The 17,572-nt window shown below is 38.1% G+C and overlaps 1 protein-coding gene across 2 annotated transcripts in view; it reads right to left on the bottom strand.

Annotated features, from left to right (window-relative positions):
• Nucleotides 1-2,048: 2,048 nt before the first annotated feature.
• The window catches only part of NDFIP1 (Nedd4 family interacting protein 1), a 44,141-nt gene continuing 28,617 nt past the window's right edge, over nucleotides 2,049-17,572 (bottom strand). The window contains exons 5-8 of one of the 2 annotated variants that reach the window (XM_034960680.3): nucleotides 16,955-17,079; nucleotides 14,180-14,246; nucleotides 10,136-10,241; nucleotides 2,049-3,104 (exon numbers count right to left, since the gene is read on the bottom strand). In XM_034960680.3, coding sequence (XP_034816571.1) covers nucleotides 10,138-10,241; nucleotides 14,180-14,246; nucleotides 16,955-17,079 — 296 coding nt within the window. In that variant the 3' untranslated portion in view covers nucleotides 2,049-3,104; nucleotides 10,136-10,137. Of the gene's footprint in view, nucleotides 3,105-6,212; nucleotides 10,242-14,179; nucleotides 14,247-16,954; nucleotides 17,080-17,572 lie in introns of those variants that run through there. The other variant, XM_063604658.1, reaches the window with a different exon arrangement.

The following is a 17,572-nucleotide window of genomic DNA, read 5'->3' as shown; positions in this document are numbered from 1 at the left end:
AACCCCGTCTCTACTAAAAATATAAAAATTAGCTGGGCGTAGTGGCGCGCGCCTGTAATCCCAGCTACTTGGGAGGCTGGGGCAGGAGAATCGCTTGAACCTGGGAGGCGGAGGTTGCAGTGAGTGGAGATCGCAACACTGCATTCCAGCCTGGGCGACAGGGCGAGACTCCGTCTCAAAAAACAAACAAACAAAAAACACATAGTGAAGACCAAACAAAATTTCATCTGTACTAATAATGACTCACGGTGGGCCAGAGCTCAAGTCAGTATGTAATAAGAAAGCAAAGGGGAAAAAAAAATCATTTACTTCACTAAAACTTCTGTTGTTTCTTTAAAACTCTAAACAAAATTGACCCTATAAGTAAAGATATTCATTCTTATCATTTTTTAACAAGCAAATTTTAATAATGCCTTTTATTTCTATACAAAGCAATGTAACTTTCTGAAAAAAAAAATGGCTATACAGAACCCTTTAAACATAAGAGTACAGAGTTTCAAATGGCAACAAGAAGTTAAGAAACATAGGGCACTGTGTCATTATGGGTGAATCCTAGTCGTCCTGCAGCCCAAGGTCCAAGCTAGTTTACTCCATAACCTTAAGTAAATAACCGCGGTTCCTATGAATACCTTTCCAAAACCATTTATTATAAAAACTCACCCTTTATCCATTATCAGTATTAACGTATCGAAGTGAGAAAGAACATGGAAGAGAAAAATGACAATTAATGCAGCGTGAACATTTTCATCCTGAATACCAGTAAGGACTCTAGATGATATATGGTGCCCACTTCATGTGCCTCAAAAGATTTTAATTTTCAGAACATTTAAACGATTAAAGAGAAATCATCCTCTTAACTAGGTATTTTAAAGCGTATCAAACTGTAGGTTTACATTTGACAAAGTCTTATGGACCACCAAATACGTAGAAATAGGAATTCCAAATATTTCAGCTCGTTGAATATACAAAACCAAATAAGGCGCAAGGACCTGAAGAATAAACACAAAGCTAGTCTACAATGTTTGAGTTAACGTGATTTAGGACCCTTCTATTTTGTTCTGCAAGATAATTTACATAGTTCTCTCTGCTATATGTGTCCACATCTATTCAGATTGTTACAGATCTTTTCATTCTGGAACTTAGAACATTATAGGCCATACAAACTTCCAAACTCCATTGTTGCTATAATCTGATTCGAAATGGAAAAAAAAAAAAATCTTCAAAGAAACTTTCATAAAACTCCCTCCTCTATTATCAAATATAACTTCTGAAGAAGAACACACTACACTATTATTCATAATAATCCATAAACTGGTTAGAGGGATCATTGAAATGTCAATCCAGGAGGCTCCTAATTTTCCTGTTTGGCTTTCAAACAACCCACACTTCTGTGCATTATATACGACATCCTAAACGACTTCCTATGCTGATTCTGGATATACATACACAGCAGATGAATGGACATTTGCAGCTATCAGACTGTGCTGGTGCTGATTTGTGTAGTAATTTGACCATCTTGGTGTATTTTTTCTTCATATTTCTTAAATAGAAAATGAAAAAAATCAAATGGCTGATATCATAAAAACCACTGGTCTCTAAATTTAAGATTGAGACAAGAATAGAAATCAGGAGAAATGAGGAATCTTTAATTTCAACTGACTGAATGCTCACAGGACTCAAACCAGTTGGTGCATTCAACTGAGAAAAAGAACAAATGAGAACATGCAGAAAACACTGGAAATAAATTATCTAAAATTATGTCTAAAAATTGAAGCATAATTAGGAATTCCAGAATGATTTAAGATCTCTACAACTCCTCTCTACTTTTTTAGTCCATTATCTTTTACAGAACCAATGTTCAAATACATTTTTAGGAATGTATTTAGTAGGATATAAGAGGACTTCTTGTGCTGAAAATGAAGAAAAAAATTGACCCAACATTAGTTTTTTAATCGCATCTACTGAATGATTCCCTAAGATTAGAAAAAATTGCCTTAGCAATCAACAAATGCAAGCCAAGAAATTAAGCACTAATCTACAGTAAAAGGTGCTACACAAGAGATATTTATTAATGTTCTGTTGTATTTACAGTTTTAACATAGCAAACCAAGATGAATTACCACTTGGGCAGAAAGCACATCATTCTACATTATAACCCACTGGTTTCTGCTAACACGTTGTAAAAGCAAGTAGTACAGTATGTTAGGGATCATCTCAAAAGTTCCAAGCTACTTCTTTCTTTGCTCCTAAGTACCTAAGCCTCTCCTCACTCCCAGACTTTGGCCTAATCACCAGGAGACAAAAGGAAAATAAGGGGGGTGGGGGTGGGGGTGGGGGTGGGGGTGAAGAACGCTAATTATAGAAAGAGTGTCAAGAATTACATTTTAGTAATTAAGCTTCATTTGTATCCTAGTGCTTTCTGTTTTATACAGTGACAACACCTTTAGAATCCCTTAGGTACAATAAGGTACCGCAAAATTGTGAATACAGGCTATAACAAATTAATGCTTATTATTTACCAATTAAAGACTTATTTTTGACCACACCTTAAATGTATTTTTGCACTATGATTTTGCTTCCAGGTGTTCACACAGAATTGAATAAATTTCTAGATTAACTTGAACAGCAAATATGGATTATGTGCAAAAACACAGTCATAACAAAAGTTTAACTTTTGAGAAAACCCCTTTAAAATGGCCAGCATTATACATATCTTACAATAAAATATTTAATTCCAAGTTCATTTTGAGATGGAGGATGAATAAAGCAAGACTGCCCCCTACCGACTACAGGGACATGGCTCATGCTACTTAAAATGACTACAAACAATATATAAGGCATTATTAATACATCACAGACTTGATTGCAAGAGCTTTTTCAAACATTAACCACTAATGATTCAATGATTACAGAATTCTGCATTAACTATTAAAATTTTACACCTAGGAACAAATAGAGAGAAATGATCTTTTCAACAGTACTTTATTTTTTTAAAGCAGGTGATTATTCCTCTGTGTTCTGCATCTTGATTCACTTCCTGCAGGTGTTCTCTTGCTTCTTGAGAGAGAATTCATAAATGCAGGAAGGCCTTTGCCAGAAAACATCTGCCAGAGAAGGATATTGAATATTGAAACTCTAGTTAGCTTGTTATTTTGGCTAAGAGAAGGATGTAGTCACAAAAGAAGGCAGGATGTTTGGAGACACAAGTGCATTTTAACATAGTTTTAAGATTACTGTATACTGACATCACGGTATTCAATAAACATTAAAATTTCAGTTCTTAAAGTTATCAAGGCCTCTAGAACTAGAAAAAACTGGAATGCTTTTTCTAAAAACTCCTGAAGTCAGGAGTCTCTCTTTCCAAACCTCTTAACAAAAGAATACAATGGAAGCAGTGCTACTGCGCATCCCACACTGAACACTGTCAGCAATGACTGAAACTTGGGACAGAGAGCATAATCCAAGTGCGCAAGTAATTTTCCTAATATACCTGAAGATACTGTTTACCCTAACAATTCCACTAGATATTGCACAAGGAAGCTTTCCAGTAAGGATGCCAACCATGTCATGCTATACCTCAACCGAGCATGGCAAAATTAGAAAACAAGGATAAACTCACAGGTACCACAAATACTTTTAAAAAACAAGTTTTCCTAAAAAGTCATTGTATTTGGGGCATGTTTCTCTTAAAATAATACATGTAGTTTCAAACTAATTTTAAGAAAGGAATATATCTGACTGAAATAAATGCTCTCGAAATAATGCCTACGCATTTTACTAAATGCAGTTTTCATCTAATACTTTGAGGCATTTCTGTACTAGTATATTGTTTTGGTTCTCATGAAAATAACTTGGGAAAAACTACAAGTAATTCCCTATATTAACAATAAAAGAAGAACTATTAAGAATAAAAGAAGAAACACTAAAGAGATACATTTACTGCTTAATAAACATTTATTGAGAAACTATTTTGTGGTACTCAGCAAGAAGTGAGAGTTGGATGGGCTCAAATATCGGCCCATAACTTACTTTTCTATCCTCCAAATTACTATAAAAGCCACAAGAAACTCTTCTGTGTCTTTTCTTTCTTTTCCTTTTTTTTTTTTTTTTTTTTGGAGACAAGAGTCTGTCACTCAGGTTGGAGTGCAGTGGCACGAGCTCGGCTCACTGCAACCTACACCTCCAGGGCTCAAGCCAACCTTCTGCCTCAGCCCCGCAAGTGACTGGCACTAACAGGCGTGCACCACTATGCCCGGTGTCTTCTGTATCTTTTCTGATTAGATTACTGCGTAAGTATTTAAAAGGCTGCCAAAATGGAGAGAGACTACAAACACACTGGAGGAAATGAACATATTTTAATATTATCAACATTTTTCCAAACTATAAATTCACTTGTGTTGTGATTTGAAGTAAACCACTGAAACTGATACAATGACATCTTTTCTTTAGATTGAGAGACATAAGAGACTGAAAGACCTCGGAAAGCACAGAGATAGAGACACAAAAATATGAGGAACTCTAAAAGCCAAGCAGAAGCAAAAAAGAAAATTGGCAGATGAATATTAAATGAATGTTTTTGCAATGAGGCCAGACTCATTATAAACATAAATAATTTGTTTTATCAGTTTCTATATTTTTTTTTTTTTTGAGACGGAGTCCCGCTCTATCACCCAGGCTGGAGTGCAGTGGCACAATTTTGGCTCACTGCAAGCTCCGCCCCCCAGGTTCATGCTGTTCTCCTGCCTCAGCCTCCCGAGTAGCTGGGACTACAGGCGCCCGCCACCACACCCAGCTGATTTTTTGTATTTTTAGTAGAGACCGGGTTTCACTGTGTTAGCCAGGATGGTCTTGATCTCCTGACCTCGTGATCTGCCCGCCTTGGCTTCCCAAAGTGCTGGGATTACAGGCGTGAGCCACCATGCCCGGCCCAGTTTCTTTTAATAGATGAAAACTGATGAAACAGTGACTAGTAGGTCAAAACAGAGTTTGCAAGAATATACAATATGGTATGGACAATTACCTGGCCACTTCTTTAGTTTATGATGCTTTAGCATAGGTAAACAGCTTTAATAGATCCCTCAAAGTCAAAGCCTGACACCCAACAAACATTAAAAATCCCTTTGCTTGTTCAGTAAGAGAAGTAAAAATTAAATTAAAATAAAATATCTCAAGAGGACCTAGAGAGGTCACCAGTGGGTAATCTCAATCACCACACAATCTCCAAATGAAAGACTGCTAGAGGGCACTGCTGTCTGAGACTTGGAGGCTTGAGTGGCAGTGTTACAGAAATGCTGGCAGTACACAAACTGAAGAACAAACAGATCTTAGGGACTCTGGACCGTATTACTAAATTATAGATCAGATCACTTTGTAAAAAAAAAAAAAAAAGGAATCCAATAGCCTACAGATCATTTAATTCCAAGAGGAAGACAACCAGTTCTTCTTGGAGACATGTAAATTTTGTTTAGCAAAAATTCTACTGGAAACACCATTTCCCTATTATCTTGCTATCTTATAACATAGTCCAATAAGTAAACCTTTACCTTGAGATGAATTTCCTTTAATAAAATAAAAGAAGTATTAAGGAACAGGAGAAAAATTACAGAAAAGGAGAAATGAAAGTGTCTGTTATCACATAGAAAAAAATTAAAATATTTGATGCCTAATAGGTACAGCTCACTAGGTCACTTTTTTAATTATGAAGGCCCTAGCTCATTAATGCTAGGGCTCAAAAACCTCCTTTTTTCCTTCTATTTCAGACGCAGTTAAAATAAATAATTTTAAAATATATTATGCTTCATATGTACAAGTACTTTTGGTACCACACAAATAGTGTTAGATATAACCAATCAACTGTGTTACCACCTTATTACTGTAGCTAACTCCTCATTCATCTGGCAGCATCAGAGGAGGTGGTAATCCATAAAAATGTATTTTCCAGTGAACTGGTAAATAAGAAAAGTATAAACACTTTACATTTTTTACCATTTCAGGTACAGATGTTTATAACAGGTATCTGTTTCTTCTGCTTCCTCAGTCACATACTTTTTTTTTTTTTTTTCTGAGACAGAGTCTCGCTCTGTCGCCCAGGCTGGAGTGCAGTGGCGTGATCTTGGCTCACTGCAACCTCCACCTCCTGGGTTAAAGCGATTCTTCTGCCTCAGCCTCCCAAGTAGCTGGGATTACAGGCGCACACCACCACACCCAGATAATTTTTGTATTTTTAGTAGAGACGGGGTTTTGTCATGTTGCCCAGGCTGGTCTCAAACTTCTAACCTCAGGTGACCTGCCCACCTCGGCCTTCCAAAGTGCTGGGATTACAGGCGTGAGCCACTGCGCCCGGCCCAGTCACATACTTCTTGATGGCCACTGTGCACACCTTTAGCAGTTCCTTCTGGCATTTTGTTATGAAGTAGGAAAACAGATAACAGCTTATTAATACATTTTTCCCTCCCTTAAGCTTAAATGGACTCTGAAAAGGAACCTGGAGCTGCCCCTATGATAGTAGTACATGAGCTTTAATGTTTAGCTTTTGTAATATCTACTTTGACTGATTAGAAAGAGGTGTTTTGGGATCACTTCAAGATTGGTTTATTTGTACTATATTTCAGGTAGCCTGACTAGAAAAGTCACTATTCTTATGCCCTTTTCTAGTAAAATGCCAAATCCTAGTACACTATGGAAAGTATATTATTTTTCTGTTTTGGTAAAGTTATTTTAAAAATTCTGTATCTGTATCTTTCTGGCAAAGTTATTTTAAAAATTCCCTACCTGTGTCTTTCTTCAGCTACCTTTTAATTGGTGACATCTCCATCAAAGAAGTAGAAGTCCATAAAAGAAAATAAAGCTTTTAGGAACACTGACCCCATTTTCTAAAGTCTGTGTTCTCTGATTGGTCATTCCCAGCTTTCTACTTGCATAAACTCTGTATTCTGATCCTTTTGATGGCTTCAGGTTGACAATGTCAAGAGAGGCAATTTAGCAGAGTAGTCACTAGTTTACCAGTGATTTTCCTCAGCAGGAGATAGCCTAGGATTTTTAAACTACATTTTCCCTCTCCCCTATCCCTATCTCCCTAGAAGAATCACTGTACATGACAGTTAGAAATAAGATCAAAGGTATCCTTTAGTAATTTGACTGCCTGCTAGGCAAAAACTCAACAACCTTCTGACAAAATTCAGAGCTCATAATCTCTACAACATGATAATTAACAATGCTGCAACAAAGAAATAACTGGCCAGGTGTGTAAAAACAGGAAAATGTAACCCAGAGTCAAGAGAAAAATCCATCAATACAAATAGACTTATCTAACCTGATGTTGGAATTAGCAGATAATTACTTTTTAAAAACTGTGATAAGCATAATAAAGAATCGATAGGGAGGAAAAAAATAAAGCTTTCTTACTTCACATGACGGTTTTCTAGTATGTCTTCTAACAAAATTAAACTAAATGTCCTCTGAACTAGAGAAAGAAAGGATTCTACATCTGGATCTGGACAGAGTTCTTAACCTTTCAGTGGACAAAGGGAACTCAGTCCCATAGGATATTATGGCTTTTCAGGTTCCCTCTGGGGATCCCTGGAAAATTAGTGAAGTCATTAGAATTCTAAATTCTGCTGTAAGTTCCTCAAACCCTTAATTTAGAGCTCTGAATTCTCTGGGTGTGTCAGGAATGATTTCAAATAAACCAGGGTATCACAGTTAAATAGAAAAGCAAATAAACTCTATTATGCCCTCCAATGGTGTGCATTCATTTACCTCTGAGAAAGTTTCTGACAACTCTTAACGTACACTCCTGAAGCACCAGCAGGCTCATCACTTGAATCTCCCTTAGTACTTCCTACAACATTATTATTACTAAGGACTGCCTACTTCAAATCACAACCCCACATACATAGTTTTAAATTTAGAATATCAAAAAACATTTCAGAAATTTTAGAAAATCCAAACAATAACAACAAAATTTTCAGTAAAGCACCAAACAACACAGGAAAACTGAGACGTTCAGGCTTTCTGTCAACTGGGCTGCTATTTCTTATGCTTAGAACCAAGATGAAGAAGGTATGCAATCCCCTAATAAAGATTCAAATTTCTTTCTAACTGAAGAACAAAGAGAATAGACAGAAGTGTGATCTCAGTCCATTCAGAAATTCAGAGCTAACATTAGACTACACCTACAGAATTGATGACTTTTTTTAAAAAGAGAAAGAAATCTGTCCCCTCAGTATATCTTGGGTGTCAATGTATTAGAGGGAAAATATTAGGTGATTTCAGCACCCTTCATAAGGAGGACTTGTAGCAACCCAATAGTACTAGCTTTTGAATCCTTGATAGGTAAAAGTTAAACCTAAGGCTAACTATAAATTCCAATCTGATATATAGATGAAAGATGACAATGGTAACTAAATAAAACTGCAAAGAATATCTAATAAGTCTCTTATGTTCTAGACATAAACAAAGACACATTGTAGGCATTAAGGCCCAGGCCAGTGGTATGAATATCCATCTGTGTCCAGACTGTGTGACTAAATTCAAATTCATGACATGCTACACATTTTCAAACATGCAATCAAAGATTCCTGTTTTTTAATAATGAATACTAGTTTTTTTTAATAATGAAACTAACTTTAAAAGCAGTTTAAGCCTTCTTTACCTACATACATTTAATTATCCATGTAAAATGCTTAATATATTATCTGACACATGGAAAACTCCATGAGTGTTAATTTTAGTTTACTATACTATGCTTGAAAAAATGTTTGTTATATTCAAGAGGGTCTCATTATATGATTCTGTTGCCTAAAAGCTTTCAATGCTGTTCTATCACCTGGAAAATCAACTATGGTAGATGCTTTATTTTCTTGAAGCATACCTCCTGAGACCACCACAAGTCTTCAAAATTGAGAACCTCACGATTAGTATATGATTGCCTATATAAACTGACACTCTGCGGGTACAGAACAAATTCGTGCTCCACGTGGGCTTAGTCTTGCATTGACCCAACATGTCGCTGGCTCTATCAATTTCATGGTTCTACTGCAAATGGGCTTGGTGCTCAAGGTATCTGAGAAACCTGTTTCAACCTGACTTTTTAGCCTTGACCCTCAATACTCCTTTATGCCCCAATCAAGCTGCTATCCTCTGAACAAGCCCCATACTTCCCTATTTTTGCTCTTCACTCTGCCTCAGATGATTCTGAAATTCTTCCCCACACTCTCCACTATCATGTAAAGTTTATCTGAACTACACCACCTATCCTTTATAATGCTTTGCCTAAGACCTTCAACTGGACTGGCCTCTAGGTGGTGCTCAAGGTTCCACTCTATGATTAACAGTCCCCAAAGCCCCAAGGAACAAACAGCCAAGTCCAAGAAAGCCTATTAGAACTTGTTACCAGAGAGAGCTCTCTCTGGTGTACTCTTTCTCAAGATTCTCTACCTCTTCCTTCAGGCAGCCATTGATGTAAGATGGAGTGTCAGCCTCTGGGGAAAATCATGTGTGAATCAAAGAGCCTTGGCAGGGCTTAGTCCTCCTGTTCTAGGCAAGGGAAAAGGTCCTTTCTCCTCTTTTCTTGAGTTTGACCTTCCTCACATTAGAGTGGTATCGGAATGTCAACCTGAAGAAAGCCATCGGGAAAGCCTCAATGACAATTTTAAAAGATGGAAGACTTGGTGGGCTTGTCAGCAGCCCAGACAAAAGGAGTTCTTAAAGTACTATACAGTCTCTCCAGGTTCTGGGGTTTAGGGGCAGAGATGAGTGATTATGCCTGAAGGGTTCCTTCTGAATGTCATCCTCTGGAACTGGTGCAACAGTAAGCAGTGGCTTCAGGATGCTGGAATTCAGTCAAGCAGCCAAATATCCCAGCTTTCTGATGACTGCTAAGACCCCTGCCTCTTTCACACTGTCAAGGCATGAAGTAATGATTTCTCCTATGGCAGTTTTTCTAATTTGACTTTATCAATAGCTTTTTGTAAAAATCCCTGTTACTAGACAAGAAACTGCTAAAAGGCAGGGACTGTGCCTTCTTTACTTTCTCTATATGCCCCTATCACAGATACTTACTCTAAAACTGAACAGAAATCTACAATGTAGCACATGGTTACACTGGGACTAGAATAAATTTTTTCTTTAATACCTTTAATAAATAAAGAGAACTCTGGTCCTGGGGAGATTTGAGAAAGTTTCTGGCATCTTCCGAACTTTTGCATAATTGATAAATCCTCTGAGAAACAGGAGAAAGCCTAATTTAAAAAAGAAAAGTCATGAATGAATTTATAATTTCCATGTTAAGTCCCCTCCCCAGAAATCCCTCTCCTGATAGCGATACATTGTTATTTTTCTGCTAAAGGTAATCAAAACATGAGCAATTTCCTCCAGAATCTGCGGAGGATTTTCACACCAAATTATCCATCCTTCAATGAGAAGGTATAATGTAAGAGTCAATAGTGTCTTTCGCACATTCAGAATTGAATTGGTCTAAAAAGGAAATAAAAAATAAGATGGAGCCAAACATTTACATATGAAAGCCTCATTGAGAAACATCAAAATCTACCTATTGAGTTCCAAAAAAGCATTCCAAGATAATGAACTCCAAACAACAACAACAACAAAAAGAGGTTATAACTGTGTTTTTCTCAAGTAAAAAGAAAAAATGTAACCTTCCTTGTCATGGGCTGTTTTTTCTGTCGACAGTATATAATGTTGTCCACTAGATGTCAGGATCCCTTTATCTATTACAGCAATTCTCATCGTCTCAACTTGAAACTTTAGTTCTCTACTACTACTACTATTATTATTATTATTATTATTATTATTATTAACAGACAGGGTCTTGCTCTGTTGCCCAGGCTGGAGTGCAGCGGTATGATCACACCTCTGCAAACTTGAATTCCTGGGCCCAGATGATCCTCCTGCCTCTGCTTCCCAAGTAGCTAAGATAACAGGTTCATGCCCAGCTAATTTTTTAATTTTCTGTAGAGATAGGGGTCTCGCTATGTTGCTCAGGCTGGCCTTCAACTCCTAGGCTCAAGTGATTCTCCTGTCTCAGCCTCCCAAAGAGTTGGGATTATAGGTGTCAACCACTGTACCCAGCCTATTTCTCTATTCTTAGTAAGACTCTTTTTGTGTGACTACACCAGAATCCATACATTCACAAAAGTTTGTACCTCCTAAAACTGTCAGCAGAGAGGTGATATGCCCCTCCAGTGGAAACTCAGATACTCCTCCTGGCCTTCCTCTTTCAGAGATGGTCTCTGAGCCTTTAGCACATTTTTTTTTAAATACTTTTACTGGGATACTCAGTGGTAGAAAATGATACTTGAACAGTTGAACTGATTTTTAGCAGTAACCAAGAGCTGTCAGCTCTGAGCTTGGGGAACATCATTCTGTTTGGGACCCAAAGCAACAAGTGACTATTGAGCAGGGGTTACCCCTTCAAATACTAAGTTGGGGTATGGTGGTGGGATCTTACTGAACTGGAAGGCACATGACCTGTATGGAGGAGATAGCAACAACTCAGCTCCAGCCAAAGGGTGCCATGTGGAATGTAGGCTAGCTTTTCTTGATATTCCAACTTTCAAGAAAAGTAAAAACATTCAGGCGTTTTATGTGAAATAATTTTGATTTTTAAAATGTTGGCAACTAATTTAAAAAAACTTGAAAAATAACTGTGGAACAAATAAACTATAGGCTAACTATAGCTCAAGAGCAGCCAGCTTGGGAGCTCTGCACAGAGCTCTGCAAGACAAAACACCATTAAACTGGTTCTCTTCAAAAGGGAAGTTCCCAAAATGACCCGAATATTGGGCACAAATGCTCATAAGTGTATCCAAACTCTTATTTATATATATATATATATATATATATATATATATATATATATATTTTTTTTTTTTTTTTTTTTTGAGATGGAATCTTGCTCTGTTACCCAGGCTGGAGTGCAGTGGCACGATCTCAGCTCACCGCAACCTCCGTCTCTCGGGTTCAAGCCATTCTCCTCCCAAGTAGCTGGGATCATAGGCATGAGCAACCACAGCCAGCTAATTTTTGTATTTTTAGTAGAGATGGGGTTTCACCATGGTGGCCATGCTGGTCTCGAACTCCTGACCTCAAGTTATCTGCCTGCCTCGGCCTCCCAAAGTGCTGGGATTACAGGCATGAGCCACCACGCCGGGCCAAACTCTTATTTTTTGCTTACAAGCAAATGGTACATAGCAAGAATGATCAATGATGAAGGATTATAAAACCTCCTCCCATGAAACTTTAAAAGGGAATCAATCCATTAAATTTCTGTAAATTATTTATGCCATAAGCAATCAATCTGAACATATGCTTAAGGGCTCTTCTTTGGTCCATTCAGGATTTGACTTGGGGAAACACGGGTGGTCAGCCTTTCTCTTAAAGGTACAGTTTAGAAAATAAGCAAGCCAAGGAACTATTTCTTCTAAATTATTCTCCTGTTGGTCATTTTTATTACTGAAGTTCTCAATAATCAATAGAGGAAAAAAAATTACTATTTATCTTTCCTTAGAATTCTAATGACCAATCATAGAGTACATGATGCTGTTGAGGAGGTGGTAGATGGTGCGATGAATGATTTATGTTTTCTAAGTAAAATGTAGGGTCAGCAATGCAAGGCTCTGTCAGTTTTGGCAAAACAGGTCCTGAACTGTTTTGTTTTGTTTTTAGAGACACTGTCTTGCTGTCACCCGAGCTGAAGTGCAGTGACGCCATCATAGTTCACTGCAGGCTCCAACTCCTGGGCTCAAGGGGTCCTCCTGGCTCAGTCTCCCAAGTAGCTAGGACTACAGGCACAAACCACCATGCTTGGTTAATTTAAAAAAATTTTTTTATAGAGACGAGGTCTTGCTATGTTGCCCAGGCTGGTCTTAAAATCCTGGCCTCAAGGTGAAATCCTCCTGACTCAGCCTCCCAAAATGCTAGGATTACAGGCGTGAGCCACCATGCCTGGCCCAGGTCCTCAATTTATTAAACACCTGCCAGGCATGGGTGCCAGGATGTCCTAGCCAGAACCATTAGCAGCACCACCATCAAGGATCTTAATTAAGGGGGCAACAAGAAGCAAAACAGGACATAGGAGAAACTGATGTCACAGAAGCACAGTGAGGCAATCACACCATCTTTAATAGCCACAAGATGGCCCTGTTATTCTTTTGTAGAAATGACAGAAGTGATGGTGGTCTCTCTAACTGTATCATATATATTTTCTTTACATATAATCAAGAAGCCAACATTGAAATAATTTACTCCAATGTTCATCTCTTTGTTTTAATGTCTAGGAAAAAAGTATTTAAGAATAAATATTTAGAGTAAAAAATATAATCCAGGCCAGGCATGGTGGCTCAGGCCTGTAATCCCAGCACTTTGGGAGGCCGAGGCAGGCGGATCACAAAGTCAGGAGATTGAGACCATCCTGGCCAACACGGTAAAACCCCGTCTCTACTAAAAATATAAAAAAATTAGCCGGGCGTGGTGGCAGGTGCCTGTAGTCCCAGCTACTCGGGAGGCTGAGGCAGGAGAATGGCGTGAACCCGGGAGGTGGAGCTTGCAGTGAGCCGAGATCACGCCACTGCACTCCAGCCTGTGCGACAGAGCAAGACTCTGTAAAAAAAAAAAAAAAAGGCCTCTTGCCTATTGTAAAATAATTCTTATTCTCACCAACGGTAAACTAAAGCATTCTGGAAATCCAATGGTGGTTCTTTCAGAAGTTATGTCTAGCGAGGTTACATATTTTCTGTTTTCTACTGACAGACCCACCAAAGATGGGCCACCTGCACTTATGAGTTAGTTCAACTGGCTGCAGTAAGCGTATAAGCAATTCTGGTTTCAGTCTGTAAATGCTGTGTGGCAACAGCTCACAAGGGGAAAAAAACTGACAGACTACAGAGTCATCAGCATACCCCATTTATCACATGGGGGAGAAGAATATATGTATAGGTTAGGAAGAACCTACAACCACAAAGAAACTTTTTATTAACGTGCATGTTACTCTGATGGTAACGAAAGACTATTTTTAAGAAAGCAACATTTTTAAAATGTTTATTATTAATTGTTAATATATTACTATACAGTAATCAAGATGAACATTTACTACAAGTAATTTTACTTATAAAATTTAATGTAATGTTTTCTTGCCTTTTCTTACATTAAAAACACTTACCTAAAACAAGGAACACCCACCAGAGCCAGTACTGACCATCAAAATATCCAGGGAAATAGGTGGAAAACTAAAAAATAAGGCAAAACACTTTATAGCAGCTTAACAGACACAATTTCTCATTTTAACTTAGGGGTACACAAAATCACAAAATGCAAGACTTATTCTTTTTTTTTTTTTTTTGAGACGGAGTTTCGCTCTTGTTGCCCAGGCTGAAGTGCAATGGCGTGATCTCGGCTCACTGCAACCTCTGCCTCTCAGGTTCAAGCGATTCTCCTGCCTCAGCCTCCCGAGTAGCTGGGATTACAGGCATATACCACCATGCCTGGCTAACTTTATATTTTTAGTAGAGATGGGGTTTCTCCATGTTGGTCAAGCCGGTCTCAAACTCCCTACCTCAGGTGATCCACCCACATCAGCCTCCCAAAGTACTGGGATTACAGGCGTGAGCTACCGTGACCAGCAAGACTTATTTGTTCTACCAATGCCATCACTTAGCCTTTAGAATAATTTTAAAATATAAGTGAAAGTATTTTACATATTACTAGCTTGAAATGGTTACAATAAATGCAAATCTATTTCCTTTCAAGGAAAAGCAATTGTTAAATATGACAGCTTTTAGCTTTATTAACTCCTTATTTTGAAAGTATACAAAAATTGGTTTTTTTAGAAAACATCTTCCCCACATAATATTTGCTCTTCTAGAAATGTGTTTCAATAATGATCGTTTTACTTTGCCTATTCAGTGCCAAAAGCAATTATTATTATTAATTTTAAGAGACAGGATCTCACTATGTTGTCCAGGCTGCATTTGAACTCCTGGGCTCAAGCAATCCTCTCACCTCAGCCTCCTGAGTAGATGATACCATTGCCTTCTTTCTAATGAGGCCTGATTTTGTTCCTACTCCTCCAGCCTTGTCTTGACTTTGGAAGCTTTATCATGTATACCAGGGTAATCCCCTTCCCTTGCTGGTTTAGGAATGGGCACAGGATGCCATTCTGACCAGTGGAAATTGAGGGCTTCTGAGAAGCTTTCCTTGCTTCTCAAAGAAAAAACAGTTCTTTCTAAAGGTGGTAGAAAAATTTTTTTTAAATAGTTCTTTTTCTTCTCTTGAGCACCGTCGTGTTTCAATGTAATACTGATACATGAAACTGCCATCTTTTAACCCTGAGGGGAGGGGGGACCTGTGCCAATATGCTGATATGTCAGCTGTCCTTGATGATGTCAAAGAACCACTGACTTAACTAACCTCCTTGTCAGGGACTTGTTTTCAGGGGAAATAAAATTTCCCCATTTAAAAAAACAATTAAAAATTTTTTTCTAAGCCATTTTGAGCTAGGTTTTTGTTACTCACAGTCAAAAGCATCCTACCTGATACAAGTTAATTCATTTGATTAACTTTTTTTTTTTTTTTTGAGAAGGAGTCTCACTCTGTCGCCCAGGCTGGAGTGCAGTGGCACAATCTCGGCTCACTGTAAGCTCCACCTCCTGGGTTCACGCCATTCTCCTTCCTCAGCCTCCCGAGTAGCTGGGACTACAGGCCCCCGCTACCATGTCTGGCTATTTTTTTGGTATTTTTTTAGTAGAGACGGGGTTTCACCATGTTAGCTAGGATGGTCTCGATCTCCTGACTTCGTGATCTGTCCGCCTCGGCCTCCCAAAGTGCTGGGATTACAGGCGTGAGCCACCGCACCCGGCCCATTTGATTCACTTTTTAAATGCAGTTGAAAATTTAGTTTGAAAAAAAAAAAAAGACTGGAATTAATTTTATTTCTCTTTTCCTTGGAGGCTTTGGTGTCCAAGAGTTTAATGTAGTTCGAAAATTAAAATATAGTATTTTCTTTGTTAATAAAGTAACAATTAAAATTTAGGGAAGGAATGAAAACCTCTTTAGGGCTCGAGTTCTTAACCTAAAGTCCATTATTATAGATGAGTACATATTAGCTATGTGGGGGAAAAGCTTACAATTTTCATCAGATTCCCAAAGGATTCTGGAACCCTAAAAACGTTAACAAATGTTTTATAATAAATAAGGTGGCACTACGTAGAAAAACTACAGTGGTCAAGCAACACCCATCAGTTAGTTAAGTATGCCAATTTATGACGGATAAATTGGTTTTGTTTATAAGGTTGACGATAGCAATAAATTTATCTGAAATCAGAGGATACTTTAAAAGCCTAGATCTTTTACAACTTTAAATTACTTCATGCAAATTTAACTAACTGGTAACTCTGAAGTCACTAAAGACATACATCTCTATAATTTACTTGAGAGGTAGGCTCCTAATGGAGCAATACTTGTTAAACAGTTTTGGCTCCCCAAACATTTTGGCATAAGCAATCCTGGAAGGGAGAGGGGAAGAGAAGGAGAAAAGAAAAGAAGGAAGAAGAGAGCTAGATTAAAACTGTAACAGAATTAATGAGAGGAATGGCTGCTTTTGATGAGATATCAAAGGGGTAATATCCTTCCTTTTATTACAAAAACAACTAATTTCAGAACATATACATTATCATATTATAAACATTAAAAACAAAGAAAGCAGATGGTGAACAATATTAATGATAGACCAGTTTTCAATAGATTTGACAACAAAACTTGTGTGCATGAACCATTTGCAAATGATTTTGGTTCAGCTTCATCATGAAACCACAGACAAACCAAAAATCATTTAACACACTGAAATAAGTTTTAAAAAAGCAAATGAAAAATCAAATATTCAAAAATATTCTGATTATTGCCTCTCTGTAGAGCCCATCTTTTCTGTTATACAACTTACCCTGACAATCAGGATCCATTTAATTAGAGAGAGACCAAATCCTGAAATGGCCCCATACCTTCCTGCAGCTGAAGTGGTCAGGCAAAAAGACAGGAAAAACCCAATCCAGTTAAAGAGGAATGCCACTGCAAAAGCAGAGGAGGGGGAAGATGTTAGACATGTCCTGTTACCCAAGAACAAGAGTGCCTTACACCTGCCTCTGTTTAAATGACTTTCCACAGGATAAAAGACAGCCTGTCCTCCACAACCGTCACCATACCTCCTCTAAAACATCCATTCTTCTGTCTTTCCCCAAAAAGCAAACAAGAAAAACTCCTCCCTATCAGGTTTTACACTTATGTCTACTGCTAGTCACTTTCAAAAACGCCTTAATAGGCTGAGCACAGTAGCTCACATCTGTAATCCTAGCACTTTGGGAGGCCAACGTTGGAGGATCCCCTGAGCCCAGCAGTTTGAGACCAGCCTGAGCACCACAGCGAGACACATCTCTACAAAAACTGAAAAAAACAAAACAAACAAACAAACAAACAAAAGCCGGGCACAGTGGTGCACACCTGCAAGTGCCAGCTACTTGGGAGGCTGAGGTGGGGGGATCACTTGAGCCCAGGAAGTCAAGGG

Source organism: Pan paniscus, chromosome 4, assembly GCF_029289425.2.
Source record: "Pan paniscus chromosome 4, NHGRI_mPanPan1-v2.0_pri, whole genome shotgun sequence".
Lineage (NCBI taxonomy): Eukaryota > Metazoa > Chordata > Mammalia > Primates > Hominidae > Pan > Pan paniscus.
The sequence above is the reverse complement of the archived record's forward strand: the minus strand, read 5'-3'. Positions and strand labels throughout refer to the sequence as shown.